At 42.0% G+C, this 24,888-nt stretch overlaps 1 protein-coding gene across 2 annotated transcripts in view; it reads left to right on the plus strand.

Annotated features, from left to right (window-relative positions):
• Positions 1-24,888, plus strand: part of THRA (thyroid hormone receptor alpha) — a 200,884-nt gene that overhangs the window by 117,805 nt on the left and 58,191 nt on the right. For both annotated transcript variants that reach the window (XM_070727345.1, XM_070727343.1), the window contains exon 3: positions 23,204-23,455. In XM_070727345.1, coding sequence (XP_070583446.1) covers positions 23,403-23,455 — 53 coding nt within the window. In that variant the 5' untranslated portion in view covers positions 23,204-23,402. The remainder of the gene's footprint in view (positions 1-23,203; positions 23,456-24,888) is intronic.

Here is a 24,888-nt window from a genome sequence, read left to right on the forward strand (position 1 = left end):
GCCCCTCTCCACAGACTCGGGGCGGCTCACAGCAGCAATAGAAAACAATGTACAATATTATGTTTCTTCATCAGTCATTATGTAGTTTATCTGAGATAAACATATTGAAAAAACAGCATAGTCCATGGAGAAATACGGTAGATTTCAAACCTATAGCCAATTCTGTTTAATTTCAAAATTCTAACTGGAAGGAGAAGGGATGTACTAAAAGCACCTATCTTCAAAACAATATTTTTCTATACGGTTAGGAATGGGCAAAACTGGAGATATTTTAGGAACTGTTCGTGAGGGCTAGTAATACTGTACTTGGTAAAAATTGAGAATTTCTCTCTGTGTCCTTATGTTCAGAAGTGGGTATATGCGGGGAAGATGGAGTGGGTAAGTGAACTCCCAAATGATCCAGCTATACCTTCTTCCTTTATTATTATTATTATTATTAATATTAATTATTATTATTATTATTATTAATAATAATAATAATAATTTATTAGATTTGTATGCCGCCCCTCTCCGAAGACTCGGGGCGGCTCACAACAAACGATAAAAAACAATATTATACAGGCACAAATCTAATATTAAGAAAAAACTAAAATCCCTACCATAATTAAAAACCAAACAGCACATACACACCAAACATAAATTATAATAAGCCTGGGGGAAAGGTGTCTCAAATCCTCCATGCCTGGCGGTATAAGTGGGTCTTAAGTAGTTTACGGAAGACAAGGAGGGTGGGAGCAGTTCTAATCTCCGGGGGGAGTTGATTCCAGAGGGCCGGGGCCGCCACAGAGAAGGCTCTTCCCCTGGGGCCCGCCAGACGACATTGTTTAGTCGACGGGACCCGGAGAAGGCCAACTCTGTGGGACCTTATCAGCCGCTGGGATTCATGCGGTAGCAGCCGGTTCCGGAGGTATTCTGGTCCAATGCCATGTAGGGTATTGGATAAGGGCATTATTGACTTCTGAAGCAGAAGCTAGGGTAAATAAAGATAACCTGGGATAAATAAATTCATGAATTTTAAGCCTAGACTTCTAGTAATCATGTCAGAAGCAAAAGCTGATACTCTCCTCCTTTTCACATTTCCCTCTGCAGCTGGTTGCTAATTTCAGAAAAGAGGTGTCAGAAGCTGAAATCACACCGCGGTGTTATTTTCAGTGTTAGATTATAGAGTTAAATGTTGCTTTCTAGTTTTGCCTTTAATCTTCCACAAAAACAAGTTTCTTGAAACATGAGGACTATTCGCATTCTTATTTTTGTTAAAATAAAACAATAGAGAAACACGTGCAAGTGAACAGTCCTGTTTCAGAATCATTAAATTCTGTAAAGGAGTCAATATTGTGCAATTTGTCCTGAACTTCAAGGAGAAAAAAATGAATATTCTGCTGCATAGCACATCTTATTTCTTTCCCTCCCCAAATCCAAGCTTAGCACGTGGATTAATCATATTGAAGTTAGGCCAACACATCTTTCTCCTGGTATTTCAGCTGTTCCTGGCAGAGCCTCAAGTAGTGTGTTCCTAACCCAATCCCCATCGCTGTCTTAATTTCCTGTATTTTAAATGTGCCACAAATGTTGCAAGTGTGGAAACCACACAAGCAATGTTTATTGCATGTTCAGTAACCACACTGAGGTTGTTTATTGCATGTTTATTGCATGTTCAATAACCACAACCAGAGTGACTTGCAGGGAAGAATAATCTGACTCTCCTTCCTGTGGCAAACGTCCACTCTGCCTTTTAATTCTCTTTATCCCAAAAGGTTTGAATTCTGCAAACTCCTCCAAGTTACCATGGGCAACTGAAAATAATCAGTGTGTTCAAAATTTTAAATAGTTTAGGGATCTACTTTTAAGAGAAAAGAGACACGATTTCAGAATTTTCTTGACTAGTCTGTTTTTTATAAAATGGGGAGAACTTTGATGTAACATACTGGCAACAATTAAGTCAGTGCAATTGGCACCAATGAGGTAGTAAGATCCCAATTGGAAAAAGGATATAACTCTTCCCTTTTACTCTGTGCTCTCCACCTTTCTATCTTTTAGTTCAAGTTTCAAGTTTTATTGGATTTATATGCCGCCCCTCTCCGAAAACCCGGGGCGGCTAATAACAATCATGAACAATATACAATAAAATCCAATACTAAAAGCAAATTAAAACCCCTTAATATATAAAAACCAAACATACATACAAACATACCATGTATACAGTTGTAACGGCCTAGGGGGAGAAAACAAAATCTCAATTCCCCCATGCCTGGCGGCAGAGGTGGGTTTTAAGTAGTTTACGAAAGGCAAGGAGGGTGGGGGCAATTCTAATCTCTGGGGGGAGTTGGTTCCAGAGGGCCGGGGCCGCCACAGAGAAGGCTCTTCTCCTGGGTCCCGCCAAGTGGCATTGTTTAGTTGACGGGACCCGGAGAAGACCCACTCTGTGGGACCTAACTGGTCGCTGGGATTTGTGCAGCAGAAGGTGGTCCCTGAGGTATTCTGGTCCGATGCCATGAAGGGCTTTATAGGTCATAACCAACACTTTGAATTGTGACCGGAAACTGATCGGCAACCAATGCAGACTGCGGAGTGTTGGTGTGACATGGGCATATTTAGGGAAGCCCATCATTGCTCTCGCAGCTGCATTCTGCACAATCTGAAGTTTCCGAACACTTTTCAAAGGTAGCCCCATGTAGAGAGCGTTACAGTAGTCGAGCCTTGAGGTGATGAGGGCATGAGTGACTGTGAGCAGTGACTCCCGGTCCAGATAGGGTCGCAACTGATGCACCAGGCGAACCTGGGCAAACACCCCCCTCGCCACAGCTGAAAGATGTTTCTCTAATGTGAGCTGTGGATCGAGGAGGACGCCCAAGTTGCGAACCGTCTCTGAGGGGGTCAATGATTCTCCCCCCAGGGTGATGGATGGACAGATGGAATTGTCCTTGGGAGGCAAGACCCACAGCCACTCCGTCTTGTCTGGGTTGAGGTTGAGTTTGTTGACATCCATCCAGGCCCCAACAGCCTCCAGGCACCGGCACATCACTTCCACTGCTTCGCTGATAGTTATCCTATCGATGTATTCTCATTATTTTATTTTTCATATTATTGTTTATTTTATTGTTCTATTATTTTACTTCTGTTCTGTTTACTCTCTTTTCATTTCTTTCTTCTTATCGTCGTAAGATGCCTGGTGTAGGCCCATGGAGAGGTAGGTGGCAAGTAAATGTATCAAATAAATAAAATATAGAATCAGTGGTGGGCAACGTTGGAGCTGAATGTCCAAAATTCCACAGAGAGTTCCTTGACCTATGACAACAATTGGGATCAGAACTTCAGTTGCTATAGTTGCTAACTGAATCATGTGATTGCTATACAAATCTGGCTTACATGTACCCAGACTGTCATTAAGATTATTATTATTATTATTATTATTATTATTATTATTATTTGGATTTGTATGCCGCCCCTCTCCGAAAACTCGGGGCGGCTCACAACAAGTGAAAAGACAATCCAATACATAATCCAATTTAATTAAAATATTATAAATTTAAGAAAAACCCCTATACTAACATACACACACACAAGCATACCATATATAAATTCAACGTGCCCAGGGGAAGATGTTTAGTTTCCCCATGCCTGACGGCAAAGGTGGGTTTTGAGGAGTTTACGGAAGGCAGGAAGAGTAGGGGCAGTTCTGATCTCCGGGGGGAGTTGGTTCCAGAGAGTCGGTGCCGCCACAGAGAAGGCTCTCCCCCTGGGGCCCGCCAACCGACATTGTTTAGTTGACGGGACCCGGAGGAGGCCCACTCTGTGGGACCTAATCGGTCGCTGGGATTCGTGCGACAGAAGGCGGTCTCGGAGATATTCTGGTCCAGTGCCCTATGATTCTTGTCAAACCTATCTTTTCTTTTATATCTTTTCTTTTATATACACAGAGAGCATGTGCAGCAAGACAAATTTCTTGTATGTCCAATCACACTTGGCCAATAAAATTCTATTCTATTCTATTCTTCCTCAGTTGACTTTGCTTATTGACTGGAAGGTTGCAAATCACAACCATGTGAGTGCAAGACACTGCAACTATCGTAAAATGCTAACTGATTGTCAAGCACGTGAATCGCAGTCACATGACCACGAGGGCAGTGCAACAGTCATAGGTTTGAGGGTGGATCATAAATTATTTTTTCCAAAGCTGTTGATTGCAAGTGGAGGACTACTGGTAGTCCTCCACTTATGATCAAAATGGAGTCCAAATTTCTGTTGCTAAGCAAGACAATTGCAAAGTGAGTTATTATAATCTGGTTGTTAAGCAAATTACTGCAGTAGTTAAGTGAATCATAAGTAAATTTGGCTTCCCCTGTTGACTTTTCTTGTCAAAAGCCAGTTGGAAAGACTACAACAGGTGATCACATGATCTCAGGACTCTGCATTTGTCATCAGTTCATGTAAGTGTGAAAACTAGTCATGCCACTTTTTTTCAGTGCCATTGTAACTTGAAATAATCTCTAAACAAACCGTTATAAATTGAAAACTGCCTGTACCTGTACAAGCAGAATATCAATCTCAACTTCATCTTCCCATATGAATTACTATGATTTTCTAACTTGGGGCCATGCACAGAGGAAAACGTGGGATTCTAGCAGATATCCAGGAAAATTATTCCATCATACAAGACAGATACATTAAAGCGTATAAAATACAGTGGTACCTCTACTTAAGAATGCCTCTACTTAAGAATTTTTCTAGATAAGAACCCAGTGTTCAAGATTTTTTTGCCTCTTCTGAAGAACCATTTTCTACTTAAGAACCCGAGCCCGGAAAAATTTCCCAGGAAATTTGAGAGTGTCAATGAAGGCCTGGCCAGTTTCCTGTGATTCCCCCTTTAATCCCAGCCATCTAGGGCTTTTCTGGGCTGCCAGAGGAACCTTTCGGTGGTGCTTAAGGACGCTTTGGCAGTCCAAAGTGAACAAAGCATTTTCCGTTCTCTGGGTGCTTGGGGAAGGAGTAAACCTCTGCCAGCACCCAGAGAAAAGAAACTTTCCCTTCACTCTGGGCAGCCCAGAGCAAACGGAGCATTTTCCTTTCTCTGGGCACTTGGAGAGGGAATAAACCACTTCACTGCGGTGACTCCCTCGTGCTGCCTCCCACACACTTGGCGCGAGGTTGTCTCCTGGATGTCTGAGGGCAAAAAGGCAAAAGGGGGTGCTTCGTCCTGGTCGAATCAACTTGGCTTCAACCAAATGCAAGGAGTCATCACAGTGAAGGAAAGGTGCTGGCTATAATGCAAGCGAGTGAGGGAAGAGGGGAGCCCTCCAGCATGGGAAGGAAGAGGAAGCAGGTAGCAGCAGCAGCCGCCTTTCGGTCAAAAGAGTGGGAAGTTCCTCCCTCTCACCCGCCTGGGTTTCTCTCTGGTGCAGTGTATGGGAGACAGCCTCGCACCAGGTGTATGGGAAGCGCGTGCTGCTCCTCACCTTCTCAGAGTCCCTCCTTTTTTTTTAAGCCTTAAAGTTTCGGATTTTTTTTTATTCCCCTCACCTCACTTTTTTCCTTCGGCAGCGACTGTCCTCCTCTTCTTCCTCCTCCTCCTCCTCCTCCCATGACAAATTCTTAACTTTTATTTCTTTCCTAATGGATTTGCATGCATTATTTGCTTTTACATTGATTCCTATGAGAAAAATTGCTTCTACTTACAAACTTTTCTACTTAAGAATCTGGTCACGGAAAGAATTAAGTTCTTAAGTTGAGGTACCACTGTAGTGTTTACTTTAGAAATAGCAGTCAAGTTAAACAGTCTGGTCATTCACATTCAAATCAGCCAATATGTCTCAAACAATAATAATATTACAAGCCAGTCTCTATCTTAAATATCAGACATTACAGCTTACAATACATCAAACTAACACAAAGCTGTTCTACATCAGTCTCAGTGAATCAGCAGAAAGAACAGAGAGAGAATCATGCTTTCTGGCTCCCTCTTATGACAATTTTCAATACTACCTCTTAAAGTTATAGTACTTCAATACAAACAAACATTCATTGTTAGCTTGATTATATGTTGCAAATCCAACTGTTTTGTACAGAGTACAAACGGGAACTGCAGTTTCCAGCCTGCATGAAGGGAATAAAACTGAAAGGAGTATCCAGGACTCTCCAAATGTTTATTTCTCCATCTTTATCAACTAGCATTGCTAATGCCAGGCATCAGGACAAATAGGAATTAGTTAAGCAACATACAGGGTTATCAGAGTTTTTTGATGGTAAGAACAAAGCGGAACCACAGAAATGTAATCTCAAGATCTTTCCACCCGTGAGGTCAGCTTTGCAGGTACAGGAAATCTTCAGATAGAATTTCCCAGATAGAATTTCCTCCTTCATTAACAGAAGTAACTTTGTGACCAATCCACACATTTATGATCTTCCCAAGCCTGTACAACAAAGGAGAGCTGAAGTAAAATCATAACTCTGAATTCCATTTAGTCATCATTTTGAGGTTTTGGTCCAAATTCTGATCATTAAACAAGGATCTAATATATTCAGAACACTAAATTTACTTACATAAAAAGTAATAACTCTTTTGACTCAAGATAAAATCTTAATAATTTCATGGGCAAATCTATATATCTAATTTTCTTGACAAAAATATGAAAGTGACATACCGTTGGCTTTTCTGACATCCCTATATCTGCTGCTCAGATATTTTCTGATAACTTCTCATCCAAGCAGGTCTGACCCCACTTAACTCTTTCAAGAGTGGCCAAGTTCTAGCCAAACCTTTCATTTATTGGCACTTATTTATTAATATAATTTATCTCAGCAAATAAATAAATTTTTAAAGCTTATTTCTATTTTTTCAATAAAATGTATTAAAGTTTTCAAACTAATATTTTTCATAATTTGTCTTTGTAACTTAGGTTGAATTGTTCCACCTATGCATCTGTACCTGAATGGATGTCATATCTATTCATATTATTAGCGACATACATTATCTATGATTACATTGTATAGGATGTTTTGGAAGCTGACGTATTATTTAACGTATATGTCTTTTGGAAGCTGACGTTAATTTATCTCCCAAAGATGTCCAAATAATGGTCTCTTACTGTAATAATATGTATTGTAATACATATTAATGCCTCTAAAGAAACTCTTTTTTTAAAAAAAAATTGATTTGCTGTCATTCCAATAATCTTCTCAAATACATTAAGGAAAACTGAATATGTTTTAGTGTTGAGGCCAAAGCAGATATAGTATAATGACAAAACCAGGACAAAAATTAGAATACAATTCCTGCGTATGTAATCTTTGGGTGACTATAGACAAAATTTCTATTATTTCAGTTTCTACAATTTTGGCAGGTATGAAAAGTGACATTTAAGTGCAGCATTTATAGTGCTATGAAACTGCTATGTAATTAGAATTACTATTACACCTGTTTCCTGCTCTTGAGTGATGATACAGTTTGGACTGAACAGGATTGCTCTTATTTATCCGGCTCCACCTTTTCCTTTATGTGGTCTCATCCCCTGGCCTGCACTATATTCCTTATATCATCTGGAGAAACTGACCTTCAGTTTCCAAAATTTCCAAATCAGGTAATAGAAGGCTAGGTTGTGATAAAATGTAGGATAACAATCAGGATTTGGGGTGGGGTTTTTTTTGAGGGGGGAGGACTCCCTTTCTTTAAAAATCCTTTAAAAGGCTTGAAGACAGTACAGTATTGCTACTAAATAAAAGTTTCTGAATTTTTGTGAAGTGTATAATTGCGCAGTATTAATATGAAAGTGAACTTCAACCTTATAAAATAAACAGTGTGGCAGGCCAAAGTCTCCAACTCAAAACAATGGCTCAGAACGCTGACACAGTATTCTACGTGATAGTTAAATCGCTAAAGATTGAATAATATTTCTATTGTAACTCATAGTTTTGCATTGCTGAATTCAAAAGTGTGTCTCCTGTCCATTTTCTTTCTAATTATTAAATTCTTCAGGAGGATTTGGTGATCTATTCTTTAATTTGACCCCCTCCTTCCCCCCATTTTTGCCATGATTTTCCGTCCCCAACTTGAGCTTTTATATCCTTGTGAAATTTCAGTTCCCCATCCATTTCAAGAGAATTGAATCCCAATGAAAAGGTCCTTTAAGGATAAAGCTGGGCCTCTCAGCATTTTTTCCACTCTCTTCCCCCAATTTCTTTTCCCTTTTGGGGAGGTCAGCAAGGCTTGACTGTTTTTGTATTTCCTTTGATGATTACACAGGTTTGGCAATGTGCCAGAGAGCTGCAGGTCTCCTTACAGAGCGCTTTATATGTAGCATGTTAAGGCTGAGGAGGGAGAAAAAACACTGCTTGGAGAAATGGGGGAGGCAAGGAGAGGGAAGTAAAGGAAGAGCTGAGGCCTAGCATATCTTTACTAACTGGGAATAGAGGAGATGAGATTCTAAACAATACCCAATCACTTAAGACTGGTTTGAAGAAAACTGAGGCAATTTTTTCCTTCTTATGCTCATATGTTTTCTCTTGTTTATATATCCGTCTATTACTTGCCCCAATTTCCTGTGGTGATACTTTTTATATAAAGTATAAAGTATTTTCCCTGTCCAATTGTGACAGATTCAAGGGGACAGTGCTCATCTCAGATTCTCAGCTGAGGGAGCCTATGTTGTCTGAGATGTTGCTGTCATCATGTAGCCAGCATGAAAATATGGAATGCAGTAACCCTTTCTGCCGAAGTGATACCTATTTGTGACACACGGCACTCATATCTCGAACTCAGCCGCTTAGCTTCCCAGCTGACTAGCCCAGCGTTTTAACCACTGAACCATCTCACTGTCCCTTTCTATATAATATTCCTGCTCCCCATCTTAACATTTGTTTGTTTGTTTATTGATTGATTGGATTTGTATGCCACCCCTCTCCGCAGACTCGGGGCGGCTCACAGCAGTGACAAAAACAATATACAATAACAAATCTAATATTAAAATCTAAAATAACAATTTTACATTAAAAAACCTAAAAAAAAACCTTATATAAAAGCATGCACACAAACATTCCATACATAAAGTCTACGGAGAGGGGTGGCATACAAATCTAATAAATAATAATAATAATAATAATAATAATAATAATAATAATAATAATAATACATAGGCAAGGGGAGATGTCTCAGTTCCCCCATGCCTGATGGCAGAGGTGGGTTTTAAGAAGTTTACGAAAGGCAGTAACTTACCCAGTAAGTTTCTACTCTATGCTACATCATATAAATCCAATAAATAAATAAATAAACAAACAAACAAGTTAGTGTGTCATAAATATATTAAAAACTAATAGATGCATTAGGGCAACCTTGTTTTATTTTTTCTGAAGGAGAGATAGGAAGCTTGTGACCCTCCACAAGTTTCAGAATTTGAGTTTCCTTAACACTTATCACCATGATTGGGAGGGAGGGGAGGTGTCTGGTAACTTTAGTTGGTAACATTGGATGAGAGCATATGTTAAGAAGAAGTCAACATTGACATTTTTAAATTGGGAAGTCCAAGAAATCAAGCCAAAATGTCTAGGGAAGTGACAGATTGTATAAATGGTCACCATGTTTCAAGGCTGCATAGGGAGTAGTAGTGGTCCGCCGATTGTGCAATTCTGTTGAGACAGCTCCAGTCGATCTATGCCGGTCTGTGCACGCCGCCATCTTTTTTTATAATTTTCCATGATTTTCTGCTCTCTGAGCATTCGCAGAAGGAAAATTGTCTCTCTGCTCATGCGCAGGAGGAAAATCATGCTGAGGACGTGTGCGCACGCACATGAAATATCGCAATACACATGCAGCACACTGGTAGGAAAAGGTAAGCAACCCATCCCTGATATGGAGAACAAATTTTAAAGCTTGTTTTTGAGCATCTCCAGCAGTTCTTGAGCTCTAGCGCCATGGTAGGAAGAAGTTGATCCTATTTAAGCCATGACTCTCCCATCTTTGGGCTGGTATATCTTTTTAAAAAGGAGATTTATTTCTTATGAACAAATCTTTATTTAAATTTATGCATAAGTAATGGTGTTGACTTTGAAGTGGATTTTTTTTTTAAAGTTATACAATTCTTTTAACACTTTCCAGCAGTTCTCCCTCTCCCTTCCCCCTTCTCCTTCTCAGCTTGGTTCCTTTTTTGACTTAGGTAGGTGGCGTGTTGTTTTTGTGACCATCTTGTCTAGAAAACCTGAGCTTCAGCATGGGGGATTTTGACAGGTTTTCTGATATTACTGGGCATAGAAAGAGCCTTCTGTTCTCCGTACTGAAGGAGCGGGTCCAGCAGTCACATGGGTTGCTCATGTCCAATCCGGTGGAACTGAGCCTAGTATTAAAAAAGCTTGCCGGATCCGCCCCTTCCCCAGAATTCGCTCAGTTCGCATATCCTGCGGTTGTATTGTGAATGCTCGTTCAACATTCTAACACCTTCCCTTCGACCTTTCCTTCAAAAAGTAGTAAGATTTATTGTCTTTATTCAATTACTTGCACTATTTGCGCCAGCCGTTTTTAAAAGGAAAAAAAATAAAAAGCGGCTAGGCTTTTTTACTTGGGAGAAGTTGCGGTTTCGTTTTCCCCCGGCGGTTTTGCCGGTTACGATTCCTGCGGCCGCTTGTGGATTCTTCTAATCCCTTGGCCTGGAGGTCCTGGTGCAAGTATTTATTATTGGATTATTGCTTAATTATTGTATAAAAATATATTTAAGGGCTTATAAAATACCTCCTGCGGAGTGGGACGCCTTTAGTCTCCTGGACTTAGTCGATCGCTTTTCCCCTTAAGAAATTCTACGAAGCGATTTTTTGGCGCGAAGGCCTTCGCGCCCTTTCTTAAAATATCTAGGCCTCTCGTGTTGGCCCTCTGCCAGCCGCGTAGGCCTCAGTCCACCGCGTGGATCCGGGAGCGGGCCTTGGGGGTCCCAGGCTAAATTCTCCACCGGCCTAGCCTCCAACCAGAGTGCCTTGGTTTTACTTAATTGCAAAGTTTAGGGAGGCTGGCCCCGCTGGATTTGGGGGCACGAACTCTGGGTTTGCCCAGATTGTCCTCACGTTTCAGCAGCTTCGAGGCCTCGAAGCAGGATCCATTCCTCTTGGGAAGTCCTTGAAATCTTCTCCTTATAATTTAATTATTGGCTCAGCCTTGTCTTCTGTTAATTGTCAGACTATGGCTACCTTTCCCAAGAGAGGCACAACTAAAGGTCCCAGAGAGGCCAGGCCTACAGGCGATGAGATTACTAGTATCCCCCAGGCCTCTTCCTCCTCTTCTCCAGGGGCCCGCCCCTCGACCAAGGTCACCAGGGCCGAGAAGAGAAGGGACCTAGCCCTACAAAAGATTCATGATAAATCAGCAAAACGTTTGAAAGTGCAGGCCCAAGTAATCAGTAGTCAAGACCCACCAGAGGCCTCTAGCCTGCCTCCTTCTGGGGTCCCTGTGTTATCTCTGGATGAGCCAAACCTAGACAGACCCCAACCTAACCTATGGGGCATAGGTCCAGAGGAACCAGATATTATGGAAGATTCCCCCCAGCCAGGATCCTCCCAGGCCTTTAGGGATTCTTCTGCCATTTCTGCTGATATTTCCAGTTTACCTCCTGAGTTCCAATCTATTTTTGCTGTGTTGTCCAAAGCCATTGATGCCAAACTCTCCTCCATCAATGAGCTTCCTTTACCTCTTCCTCCTTCTCGTTCCTCCCGCCCCTTGGGTTCTTCCCCAGCGGTCAGAGCTCCTATTCAGGATGACTCAGAGTCCTCCCAAGATGAATATGAGGATGTAGAGGAGGATGAAGACCCTTTCCAGGGCTTATCTGAGGACGAGGAATCCCAAATAAAGGTCCCTCCTCCCATTACTATTTTCCCTTCTCAACTATTCAAATCTCTCCTCCTCAAAGCTAGAATTTCTACGGGATTAGCGGCCCAGGAGAAACAAGCCTCCACTTCCACTGATCCCCCGGAGGAGAATTTACCTTACTTCACAGAGGAACAGGAGGATAACGAGGTAATCCCTATGCCTAAATTATTTAAAGATGCCTTACTTAAACAGTGGGATTTTCCAGCCTCTGGCCTTAATCCCTCTACCAAGGACAGAAAGTTGTATAAACTCTCCTCTTCCTATGAAGAGCTTCTATCTTTTCCCAAACCAGATGAACCTGTCAAAATTCTTCACTCGGCAGCGGCTGTGCCAGGCGAGGCGGAGGAAGTCCTCCGTCCAGAGGACAAGCGCATCGAGCAAATGCTCAAAAGAGGTTTCTCCGCTGATTCCTGGGCCATTAAAAGTTCTGCAGCAGCCTCCTTCTTCTCCAGAGCCATGCTGCTGTGGCTTCGCCAACTTCAACAGCACATTCCTCCAGATGACTTGAGAGGTCAACAAGACTTCAACAAGGTCTTTGCAGCTGCCCAGTACGTGGCTGATGCCACCTTACAATCTACTAGATTTTCTGCTAAGTCTATTGCAGCCTCTACAACGGCAAGAAGACTCCTATGGATTCGCCCTTGGCAGGCGGGAGTTCGCCAAAAGTGGCAGTTATCCCAGGGCCCCTTAAAGCGCGACCTTCTCTTCGGTGATCTTCTGGATCCTCTCCTCACGGAGACCACAGACAAGAAGAAGGTTTTGGGCCCAACCACAAAAAAGGTTACTAAAACGCAGTCCTTTCGTCGCCCAGGGCGCCAGCAAGATCAAGCGACTTCCTATCAGAGATCTCCAGGTCAGTATTCCCCCCGCTTTCGTTCCCAAGGTAGGAACTCCAGGGGTAGGGGTTTTCGTTTCCAAAGGGGAGCTGCCTCTAACAGGGCTTCAAAAAAACCTAGATGGTAACCTTTCCTCCATTCCCATAGGGGGTCGCCTAGCTCATTTCGCTGCAAATTGGCGTCTCACCTCCAAGGACCCTTGGGTCATTGACACTGTTCAATCAGGCCTTCTTTTAGAATTTATTTCTCCTCCCCCTAAACGTTTTATTTCCTGCCCTTCGCCCAGGTCATCCTCAGATTGTAACCGTATGGAGGAGGCCATTTCTCATCTATTGTCCATTAGAGCCATTCAGCCGGTCCCTTCCGGTCAGAAGGGCCTAGGTTTTTACTCCATCCTATTTGTGGTTCCAAAGTCCTCCGGAGGTTGGAGAGCCATTTTGGATTTAAAGAAACTAAACCTATTCATCAAATATAGGAAGTTTAAAATGCACTCCTTGTCTTCTATTTTGGCCGCCATTCACTCGGGAGATTTCATGGTCTCCTTAGACCTCACTGAGGCCTACCTTCACATTCCTATAGCCAAATGCCACAGAAAATTTTTACGTTTTTCCTTTCAAGGCAGGCATTTCCAGTATAGGGCGATGCCATTTGGCCTTTCCTCGGCCCCTCGGGTCTTCACAAAGCTCTTGGGGTCCCTGGCGGCCTATATCCGGGCGTCTCCCATCCACATTTTATGTTATCTTGATGATATTTTAATTCATGGGAACTCCCTAGAGAGAGTGAAATCAGACCTTTCTGTCACCATGTCAGTCCTTCAGGACCATGGGTTTTCCATCAACTTTGAAAAAAGTCACCTCCAACCTTCCACTTCCATTCCTCACCTGGGAGCCATTATTGATTCAAAATCTTCCCAGGTTTTTCTCTCTCCCGAGAGAAAACTCAGTATAGTGGAGTTAATTTCTAACATTTTATCTAATCCTTCAGTATCCATAGTTACTCTATCTTCTCTTTTGGGGAAGATGGTGTCATGCATAGGCATCATTCCCTGGGCTCGCCTTCATGCTAGGGAACTCCAGTGGCTTCTGTTGCCTTTTCAGAGATCGGGGCACAGCAACTCAAATCGACGCATTGTCATCCCACTGAGTGTTCGCAGATCCTTCAAGTGGTGGAAGTCTCCGGCCATGGACAGAGGATCCCCGTTCAGGTGCCCGGATCAATTTGTCATTACCACAGATGCCAGTCTATCGGGATGGGGCGCCCACGCCCAGGGGATGATAGCCCAGGGCACGTGGTCCCCGGAGGAAGCTTCCAGGCCAATAAATTGGCTAGAGTTAAGAGCCGTCTCCCTGGCTCTGAAGCATTTCTCTCCTCGCATCCCCAACCGGCACGTTCTCATTCTCACCGACAACATTGCCACAAAAAGCCATATCTGCAGGCAAGGGGGCACGAGATCCAAGGCTCTCATGAGGGAGGCCCTCAAGCTGGGCCTTTGGGCGGAAAAACATCTCCAGTCGCTCCTAGCCGATCACATCTCGGGGAGTCTCAACATCCAGGCGGATTGGCTATCCCGAGCAACGATAGACCCAGGAGAGTGGAACCTCCATCAAGACCTGTTCCATCAAATCACCCTCAGATTCGGCCTACCAGTCCTGGATCTCTTCGCGACCAATGCGAACGCCCAACTCCCTCGCTTCTATTCCAGATTTCCATCCCCGGGAGCGGAAGCGATCAATGCCCTCCGGAGTCCATGGCCTCCAGGCCTACTCTATGCATTTCCTCCGATTCCAATCCTCCCGGACGTGATTCACAAGGTCCTCACCGAGAGGGCCCGAGTAATCTTAATCGCCCCTCATTGGCCCCGCCGGCCCTGGTTCGCAGATCTCCAACAGCTGTCCGTCCAGGACCCTTGGCGACTCCCCGTTTCGGGGGATATGCTGCGGCAGGGGGCCTCTTTCCATCCAGACCCGGAGTGGTTCCACCTCACCGCCTGGCTGTTATCAGGAGAGATTTAGAGCTGCGTGGGCATGACCCTGATTCAGTGGAGGTCATTCTAAAGGCCAGAAGGGGCTCGACCAACCGAATCTACGACCACACGTGGTCCAAGTTTCACCAGTGGTGTCTTCAGGAAGGTCTCTCCCCTCTGTGCATCCCCATACACAGAATTATTTCCTTCCTTATGCAAGGTTTCCATAAAGGACTCTCCACCAGCACCCTCCGGCGTCATCTGGCAGCCATTTCATCTGTCCTAGGGGGCCCCCGCAGACAGCCTCTCCGATCCTTCCCTGAAGTTCAGGAATTCCTCAAGGGCATAGCCAACCTCAGACCTTCCAAGGTCCACAGGTATCCATCCTGGGATTTGCCACGGGTTCTCCACTCCCTCACGCAGGCACCATACGAACCCCTAAAATCGGCGTCCCTCAGGTACCTATCCTTTAAGGTAGCTTTTCTGGTGGCTATTACCTCTGCCCGACGCATTTCGGAGCTGGCTGCCCTCTCAATCAGGCAGGACCTTTGCCAATTCCATCAGGACAAGGTAGTCTTGCGACTGGACCCCACCTTCTTACCCAAGGTCAGTTCCATGTTCCACAGATCTCAGGATATTGTCCTACCTTCCTTCTGCCTCCAACGAGACCATCCCTTGGCAATTAGATGGCACACCCTGGATCTCACCAGAGCGCTGAGAATATATATCCAACGCACAGGACCCTTTCGGAGGTCAGAAGCACTTTTTGTAGCCTATCATCCCAGAGTCATGGGGGCCAAAGTGTCTTCAACAGTAATAGGCCGTTGGATCAGAGGGACTATATCTAAGGCCTATGAGTCGGCCTCCCTCTCAGTTCCAAGGAACATCACTGCGCATTCCACCAGGAGCGCAGCCACCTCGGCCGCTTGGGCGACTCAAGCCCCGTTGGAGGAGGTCTGCAAAGCAGCCACTTGGGCCTCGCCAAATTCCTTCATCAGGCACTACAAAATTGATTCTTACGCTTCAGCGGACGCTGCCTTCGGCAGAAGGGTACTCCAATCCGTTATCTCACACGATAGCAAGCTAATCCCACCCTAGGGACCATCTATTGGGTATGTCCCATGTGACTGCTGGACCCGCTCCTTCAGTACGGAGAATAGGCGTTGATTGCTTACCTGAACGCCTCTTCTCGTACGGTGAGCGGGTACAGCAGTCACTTCCCGCCCTTGTATGTGTCTTCTTTACCTTTCTATCTCTTTCTTCCTCTAACAATGAGAGTTGAACACTACAGAGCTTCACAACTGAGCCTAGTCTATGGATTCGCGAATTCTGGGGAAGGGGCGGATCCGGCAAGCTTTTTTAATACTAGGCTCAGTTCCACCGGATTGGACATGAGCAACCCATGTGACTGCTGTACCCGCTCACCGTACGAGAAGAGGCGTTCAGGTAAGCAATCAACGCCTATTTTCTCCGCAGTACAAGAGACACATGAGGCTGTTAAGGAACCAACCAAATGCCAATATTTTTATGAAGTTCCATTGAAACTGATCAGCTTTCCTCAGTCTGGCTCCTGGGGTGTTTTCTATGCAGCTTTGGAATTCTGGTGCTGCAGTCCTGTCATATCTGGGGGGATGCAAAGTTTGCTTTTTAAGAGGAATTATACAAGTTCATAGAAGAGTTTTTTCAGCCTCTGTCAGCTGGGATAACATAACAACTAGAACAAGTTCAAGGCATTTTGCTTGAGGTCAAAGGCAAATTGATGCCCCTATTGTACTGTCTTCTATTCTGAAATGGATTGAACAGAGATTTCAGTTTTCTTTTATCCCTGCTAATGAACTAGAGAGAAGCAAGGTCACTTAGGGTTCACAAACAGTGCTTCCACACGCCTCCTCTTATACTATCCAAGACTGTTGTCTCATTTTGCCTAATGGCAGATTCAGTGGTGAAACACCTCCCTTTTCCTATAGTTCTTTGTACCTGATGCTGAATGTAGACAAGAGGAGGTAACTCTTCATTATGCTGTGTTTACAAATTCCCAAAATGATTCGGTTTGGTTGTTGTATGAGATGGTCTTTGATCTGATCATTTTTATCATATGCCCCATGTCGCTTGTACATGCCATTTCAAAGAGGCATGTTCCATTGGCTCAGATTGAATTTAAAGTCCAACATCCACTTTCTAATTTAGGGATGGATACACTAGAGCTGTCCGTAATACACCAAAGCTGATCACAGAAACCACGTGGCTGCAACTCCAGACTGAATGACAGATTGCATTTACCCATTGTGGACCACTGTTTTTCAGTTGCTGGATTCACACGTCAATTGAAATTATATTGTACTTTCCTCACTTTAGGCTTAGCACAATGTGTAATCCCAGCTAAACTTAAACTATAAATATTATAAATTATATTACTCAACCAACTATGTCTTTTAAAATCCTGACTTAGTATATCATATGTGAATTCCACTATGAAACATCAGAAGTATAGAACAGAATGTTGTTTAGATAGTGAACCAAGTTTGATTTATTGATTATATGCTGCCCAGTCATTTTCCTAGCAATCACACTCATAGATTTTCTCTATGACAATCTTCCCCTGGCCTGTTCTTTTCTGTCTCTCAATAGAGCACTCATCACCACTGTAACTAAATCCATTTACCTTGCTGCTGGTCATCCTCTTAGCTTCCACCTTTCCTAGCAGTAAAGCCCTTTCAGAGAGCCGACTCTTTCTATAATGTGTTCAAAGTAGGATAATTTGAGCTTGGTCTCGAGTGAGAACTCTGGATTTAATTTGTTTGATGATCCATCAGTTTGCTTTCTTGTCAGTCCACGGTCCCCTTAGCCAAGTTACCTGTTTCTAATGTTTTTTAAGAGTACAATAATGGGATCATTATATCTTGCCTTTTAATAGATCAGATCTACCAATACTTACAAACAAACAAAAAATTAGCTTTTCTCAATGTCTGTTCTTTAGTAATAAAATAAGAATCGACAGAATAAGAATAGAATAAGAATCGATAACACTTTTTATTTTGCCCTAAGATATTATGGTACAGTTACATTTATATACAGTTGCACTTATATGATACAAAGACACTGATATGCTGTTTATACTGTTACTATTTTTAACTTGTAGAAGTAGTTAAAAGTGAAAGGTTAGAAAACATCTTGAACTTATTTGCAGGGACTTAATGATTAATATTTCACGTTCTTGATCATTATTCTAAACTAGATCTGAAAAATTGCAGCAGAACATAATACATACAAACCAATGATGCATCTCAACATTTTCTGTTCTTTAAAAATCAATAATATTTATTCGGTCAATGACCACAAAATTTACAAAACAAACAAAAGCCGAGTGAAGTGAATAAAGGCAATCATATGTTAATAAATACAATATACCAACAGTATACTTTAGGAAAAAATTAAATCTCTGGGCTTTAGAAAAGAGCTGTGGAAGGGAAATTTTGAATTCCCACTAACTATAGTCAATAAAAAGGGATAAGGAGACTTGAATGATAGTAATAGCACTTAGACCAAACTGCTTCATAGTGCTTTACAGCCCTCTCTAAGCAGTTTACAGAGTCAGCATATTGCCCCAACAATTTGGGTCCTCACTTTACCGACCTCTTAAGGACAACCTTGAGCCTGGTGAGATTTGAGTTGCCAAATCCTTGGCAGCTGGCAAGCAGCAGAAGTAGCCTGCAGTACTGCACTGTAACCACTGCGCCACCGCAGCTCAGTAACTATAAAATATAAGAAGAGCGCAAAGCTATTAGCATCTGCATTACTGAGTCCAGCAAATGAAGAAATGCAACTGTTTACTGAGCCTGCCAGATTTGAGCTGCAGAAATCCTGGTAACCATCAGATAGCCCCCCCCCCCCCCCCCCCAAAAAAAAGAGTTAGAATTTGCTGGATTTCATTCCTACTATTCAATCGCTATCCAGATTTTTGGAATTATTGGCAAAGTTACTCATTTATTTATTTACTCAATCTGTATAGTCTGGAGGACAGAAGGAAAAGGGGGGACATGATCGAAACATTTAAATATATTAAAGGGTTAAATAAGGTTCAGGAGGGAAGTGTTTTTAATAGGAAAGTGAACACAAGAACAAGGGGACACAATCTGAAGTTAGTTGGGGGAAAGATCAAAAGCAACATGAGAAAATATTATTTTACTGAAAGAGTAGTAGATCCTTGGAACAAACTTCCAGCAGACATGGTAGATAAATCCACAGTAACTGAATTTAAACATGCCTGGGATAAACATATATCCATTCTAAGATAAAATACAGAAAATAGTATAAGGGCAGACTAGATGGACCATGAGGTCTTTTTCTGCCGTCAGACTTCTATGTTTCTATGTTTGTTTGTTTGTTTGTTTGTTTGTTTGTTTGTTTGTCCAATACACAAATACATAGGAAGAAAAATAGACATGTGATAATATAAAAGAGGGTGAAAGTGAACTTAGAGGAGAGGATATATGAAAGGAAGAGAATATATAGGATAGTTGAAAGAAAGGAAAGACAATTGGACAGGGGACGAAAGGCATACCAGTGCACTTATGTATGCTGACTGGCTGTTCCCCCAGAGGTGACTGAAACATAGTTTGGATTTGTTAGGTGAGACAAGTTTGCATCTGTGATTCCCAGGGAAAAAGATAGAATCCTCAAGACTGCTTGTCCGAACAACTATTTCTTTATTATATCTTTCCCCCTCCTAACTTGTTAGGTAGTGTGTAGTTTGTACTCACACACAGGGTCAGTTTCTTTGAGGTAGGAATGGTTCTGCCAATATTGAAGCATGATAGTATATTTTCTTCTCAAAAAGAAAATGCTCAAGTGCTTCTCAACTGATATGGACTGTCCTTCAGAGAGTCATTCATGATTTGGTCATCTTACAATTAGGTTTTTGCATCACGTTCTACAGAAGACTGCCTCTGAAGACCACTTAAAAACTGCAGCTAATCCAAAATGTAGGGATCCAGCTAACTATGAGATGTCTCAGTGTGCCCATGTAACAGTCTGATGGTAGTTTTCCAGGTGCAGTTGGGATGCTGATTATTATCTTTAAAGCCTTTTTGTGGGCTAGGGCATCGCTGTTTAAGGGTCCATTTATTTTCCATCAGATAGACACTATTTTCTGTTTTTTTCCATAGAGTCTACCTGGTGTTTTTTACCTGTTCGATTTCACAGAGTTGGCATGTCCTGACATACAGTGGTACCTCTACCTAAGAACGCCTCTACTTAAGAACTTTTCTAGATAAGAACCGGGTGTTCAAGATTTTTTTGCCTCTACTTAAGAACCAGAAAAAATTACCAGGAAATTTGAGAGCGGCACAAATAATAATAATAGTAATAATAATAATAATAATAATAATAATAATAACAACAACAACAACAACAGCAATAATAATAATAATAATAATAATAATAATAATAATTTATTAGATTTGTATGCCGTCCCTCTCCGAGCGGCTCACTACAGGACAATACACAATATACAAATCTAATAGTTAAAAAATAATTTTATAAAAACCCTTATAAAAATTATAATTTTTATAAGGCCCGGCCAGTTTCCTGCCATTCCCCCTTTAATCCCAGCTATCTCGGGCTTTTCTGGGCTGCCAGAGGAGCCTTTCGGTGGCGCTTAAGGAGGCTTTGGCAGCCCAGAGTGAGCAAAGCATTTTCCTTTCTCTGGGTGCTTGGAGAGGGAATAAACCACTACCTCGTTCTGCCTCCCATACACCCAGTGCAAGGTTGCCTCCCAGAGTGTCTGGGCATGGAAAGGCAAAAGGGGGTGCTTCGCCCCAGCCGGATCAACTCGGCTTCAGCCAAACTGAGAAGTCACAACAGTGAAGGAAAGGTGCCAGCTACAAAGTGAGTGAGCGAGAGGAAAGGGGAGCCCTTCAGCATGGGAAGGAAGAGAAAACAGATAGCAGCAGCAGCTGTAGCTGCCTTTCAGTCAAAGGAACGGGAGGTTCCACCCTCTCGCCCGCCTGGGTTTCTCTCTCTGGCGCAGTGTATGGAGGGCAGCCTCACACCAGGTACATGGGAGGCGTGTGCTCCTCCTCACTGCCTCAGAATCCCTCTTTTTTTAAAAAGCCTTAAAGTTTTGGATTTTTTTTCATTCCCCTCACCTCACCTTCTTCCTTCGGCAGTGACTGTCCTCCTCCTCTTCTTCTTCTTCCTCCTCCTTCTCCCACCCAAATTCCAAGCTTGTATTTCTCTCCTAATGGATTTGCAGGCATTATTTGCTTTTACATTGATTCCTATGGGAAAAATTGCTTCTATTTACAAACTTTTCTACTTAAGAATCTGGTCACGGAACGAATTAAGTTCTTAAGTAGAGGTACCACTGTATTGGCATATTGAGTCAGTCAGGAAGCATACTTTCTTAGTCGCTACCTGCCACTACCTCTGGAACAGCATTTACCCTGAAATTTGTATTCCCACACCACCATCACCTTATTTTAAAAACTCCTTAAAACCTGGGGTTTTGCCCTGGATTAACTTGGATGGTCAGATCCTTGCGACAGAAATTGCATAAGGCTGAGACAGAAGATTGTTCTTTATTCTTGCTGTCATTTCTTATTAATTGTTTTTAACAATTAACAGAAGGAAAAGGGGGGGATATGATCGAAACACTTAAATATGTTAAAGGGTGAAATAAGGTCCAGGAGGGAAGTGTTTTTTAATAGGAAAGTGAACACAAGAACAAGGGGGCACAATCTGAGGTTAGTTGGGGGAAAGATCAAAAGCAACATGAGAAAATATTATTTTACTGAAAGAGTAGTAGATCCTTGGAACAAACTTCCAGCAGACGTGGTAGATAAATCCACAGTAACTGAATTTAAACATGCCTGGGATAAACATATATCCATCCTAAGATAAAATACAGAAAATAGTATAAGGGCAGACTAGATGGACCATGAGGTCTTTTTCTGCCGTCAGTCTTCTATGTTTCTATGTTACCTGGTTTTAGTATTGTACACCAGCTTAGAATCATTTCTGAACTGAATGGTTGTACAAAGCTAATGAATAAATAATAAATATTTAAATACATAATGTGCAAGTCTTCATTGTATGTGGGCATTATTGAAGGAAATACAATCTGGGCAATATTCCAGGGCACTGTTTGAAATGCCTTGATAGCCTCACATCTTCTACCTTTTCAAGGCTCCTTCATTTTTGGCCTAACAACAGGCCTTCCCCATTTACCAAGATAAGCTCCCCCCCCCCCGAAAAAAAATAAATAATTGGGGACGAAGGTGAGCCAAGAATTTTGTACAAATCTTTGCAGAATGAGTAACAGAGTCACAGTGAAGAAACCAACTGGGGGAATGTGGAGGGTGTCTCGCCAAATCTAATAAATAATAATAATAATAATAATAATAATAATAATAATAATAATAATAATATTGACTAAAACATTCAAATGCTTCTTCTCTGATCATTCCACTTGTTATGTGACTTTGTTTCCAGCCTCAGAAGTGCTGGAAAAACTAATTAATTTCATACACTTAGGCTGCTCATACACATAATGTGAGAATAAGGGAGAAATGCTGCTTTAACACCAGTACAGGAACGGATATCTGGAGACAAGAGGAAGGTACCATTACAAGAAAAAGGAGGATAATTGCTGGAGTAGTTCCTCCTTGGTTAAATGCATGTAGAAATCAGCCAATGTGTCGGTGCTCAAAGTATTTCTTTTTTTCTTTCTCCATTTTTTTTAAAAAATTTGACATACAAAACATATTCATAATAAACAGGCGAAGACAAAACTGTATTTCATTCATATATTTCATCCTGCTTTTTGTGGTTTTGAATTGTAAAAATTGAGAATTTAGGAGGAAAGGTTCAGAAATTATGTCACGCTATAACCAGTATGATTCATGGATATGTCAGTAAAATAAAATGCCATTGGACCAGATTACCTCCGGAACTGCCTGCTACCACACGAATCCCAGCGACCGATAAGGTCCCACAGAGTTGGCCTTCTCCGGGTCCCGTCGACTAAACAATGTCGTTTGGCGGGCCCCAGGGGAAGAGCCTTCTCTGTGGCAGCCCCGGCCCTCTGGAACCAACTCCCCCTGGAGATTAGAACTGCTCCCACCCTCCCTGTCTTTCGTAAACTACTCAAGACTCATTTATACCGCCAGGCATGGGGGAGTTGAGATATTCCTTCCTCCTAGGCCATTACAAGTTATGCATGGTATGTTTGTGTGTATGTTTGGTTTTTATAAATAAGGGTTTTTAGCTGTTTTATTATTGGATTGTCACATGCTGTTTTTATCATTGTTGTTAGCTGCCCCGAGTCTACGGAGAGGGGCGGCATACAAATCCAATAAATAATAATAATAATAATAATAATAATAATAATAATAATAATAATAATAAATATATAAATTTTAAAACAGTCTATTATTATTATTATTATTATTATTATTATTATTATTATTATAGAATGTTTTAAAATTTTTGTTCCAATGTCAAGAGAATGAGAAGGACTCAAGATGAAACATGAATAAGAAATCCGTTCCTTCTTTTTTATCTTCATAGGGTCTTCAAGCTTTTGACCCAGAATGCTTGCAATTTGCCAACAGTGAAGGAGACCACAATGGGGCTTGCCTCGTAGCATAATAGCCCCTCCTCCCTCAAATCTCAAATCCACATCTGTCGTGGCGACCGTGGGGTGTTGCCTCTGGGGGCGGAGCCCACCTTGGTCTCTCTTTATTGATCCTGGATGGAATTGCGGTGAATGGAACAGAAGCCCAGCACGGTGGAGTGCCTATCGGAGCCAGAGGATACCCGGTAAGATCATCAAATCTACAGAGCATTAAAGCAGTTAGAGAACATTGGAGATTTCCTTCAATGGCATTTTCAAAACCGCTTATTTAATTCTGAATTTGGTCTACCATGTTTTCCCAAAAATAAGATACTGACTTTAAAAAAAAAAAAAAAATAAGCACTTGCCCTTATTTTTGGGGAGGTCTTATTATTTTGGGGTGCGTGGAGCAAGACGGGGCTTCTCTTGCTGTCGTACCTGATTTCCAACCCTGTCTCCCTAACCAAAGAAAATGTTGGGGTTTGGCTACACATGCATTTAAATATTTTCAGGGGAGGACTTATTTTGGGCAGAGGGTTTATTTTTAGGGGAGGGCTTATTTTGGGGGGGAGGCTTATTTTTGGTAAACGCGGTAGAAATGCACACTCTTGTTGATGGGATGCACTAAAAAGTAGCCATGTGCTGAAAAATTTAAAAATTAAATTTCTACAAAGATCTCCAGGATTTTTTGAAGTATCTTTGAATATTCTTGATTCTCAGTTATCCCAGTTTGACTCATTTCTGATTGTCCTGCAATACCTCATTAACCTCTAGGGGGAGCAATGGGGAATATAAAGTTAGACCTCTATGATCTTTGTGTTTTTCCATTTGATGCTACCTCTGCTGCTTTCTGCATTCACATCACGGAACATATAATTTAGCACCATATTCAAAATTAATTGTGCTCTTCACGGCTTTTTAAAAGTAGATGTGAAAAATTGGGCAATTTCTCACTACCACCCTGAACTAGCAGAAAACTAAACCAGCAGAAAACTTGCTGACTCCTATTCTGCATTTCTATCCTCCGTTCGGGTGACACCCTGATGTCAGTGTACAGGCATGTTAAGCAAAGCCTTTGGTTAAACCTTCTCTTTTTTGGCTGTCTTCCCTTTTCTGAACATCACCAGCTGGCAGCAAACGATCACAGCATGGCTAAGCACCAGAGATTTAGTCATTTGTCAAAACCTAGTACTTTCCCAAGTTCATTACATGAAGCAATGAAACAGGAGTGATAACTTCAAACCTGCTCCATCCCAGACTCCACTAACCAGATATTAGAGATGCTTGTTTTGAGAATTAGTTTAATATATATATTTTTTCCAAAGGGGTAGCAAACCTGCTTGAAAACCAGCCTGTGGGCAAATAATAATGAGAAGGGGGAATCTTTTAGCAGTGTTATCAGCTCTTTTTACACAGAGAAAAAAATTAAGGGAATCATAAGGGACAGAAGGGAAAGGATTGTATACACCAAAGTAACCTATAGATAATTATACTTTTAACTAGCCTATAGATAGCTGTACTTTTGCTAACATGGATAGATTAAGAGACTGTATGCAGCCTGAAATCACTTAACTTAAAGGAAAAATCTGTGCAGCTAGTCATGACTTAAGGCTGTCTTGTGTATGGGCTGAGGACAGAG

Source organism: Erythrolamprus reginae, chromosome Z (assembly GCF_031021105.1).
Source record: "Erythrolamprus reginae isolate rEryReg1 chromosome Z, rEryReg1.hap1, whole genome shotgun sequence".
In the NCBI taxonomy this organism is placed as follows: Eukaryota; Metazoa; Chordata; class Lepidosauria; order Squamata; family Dipsadidae; genus Erythrolamprus; species Erythrolamprus reginae.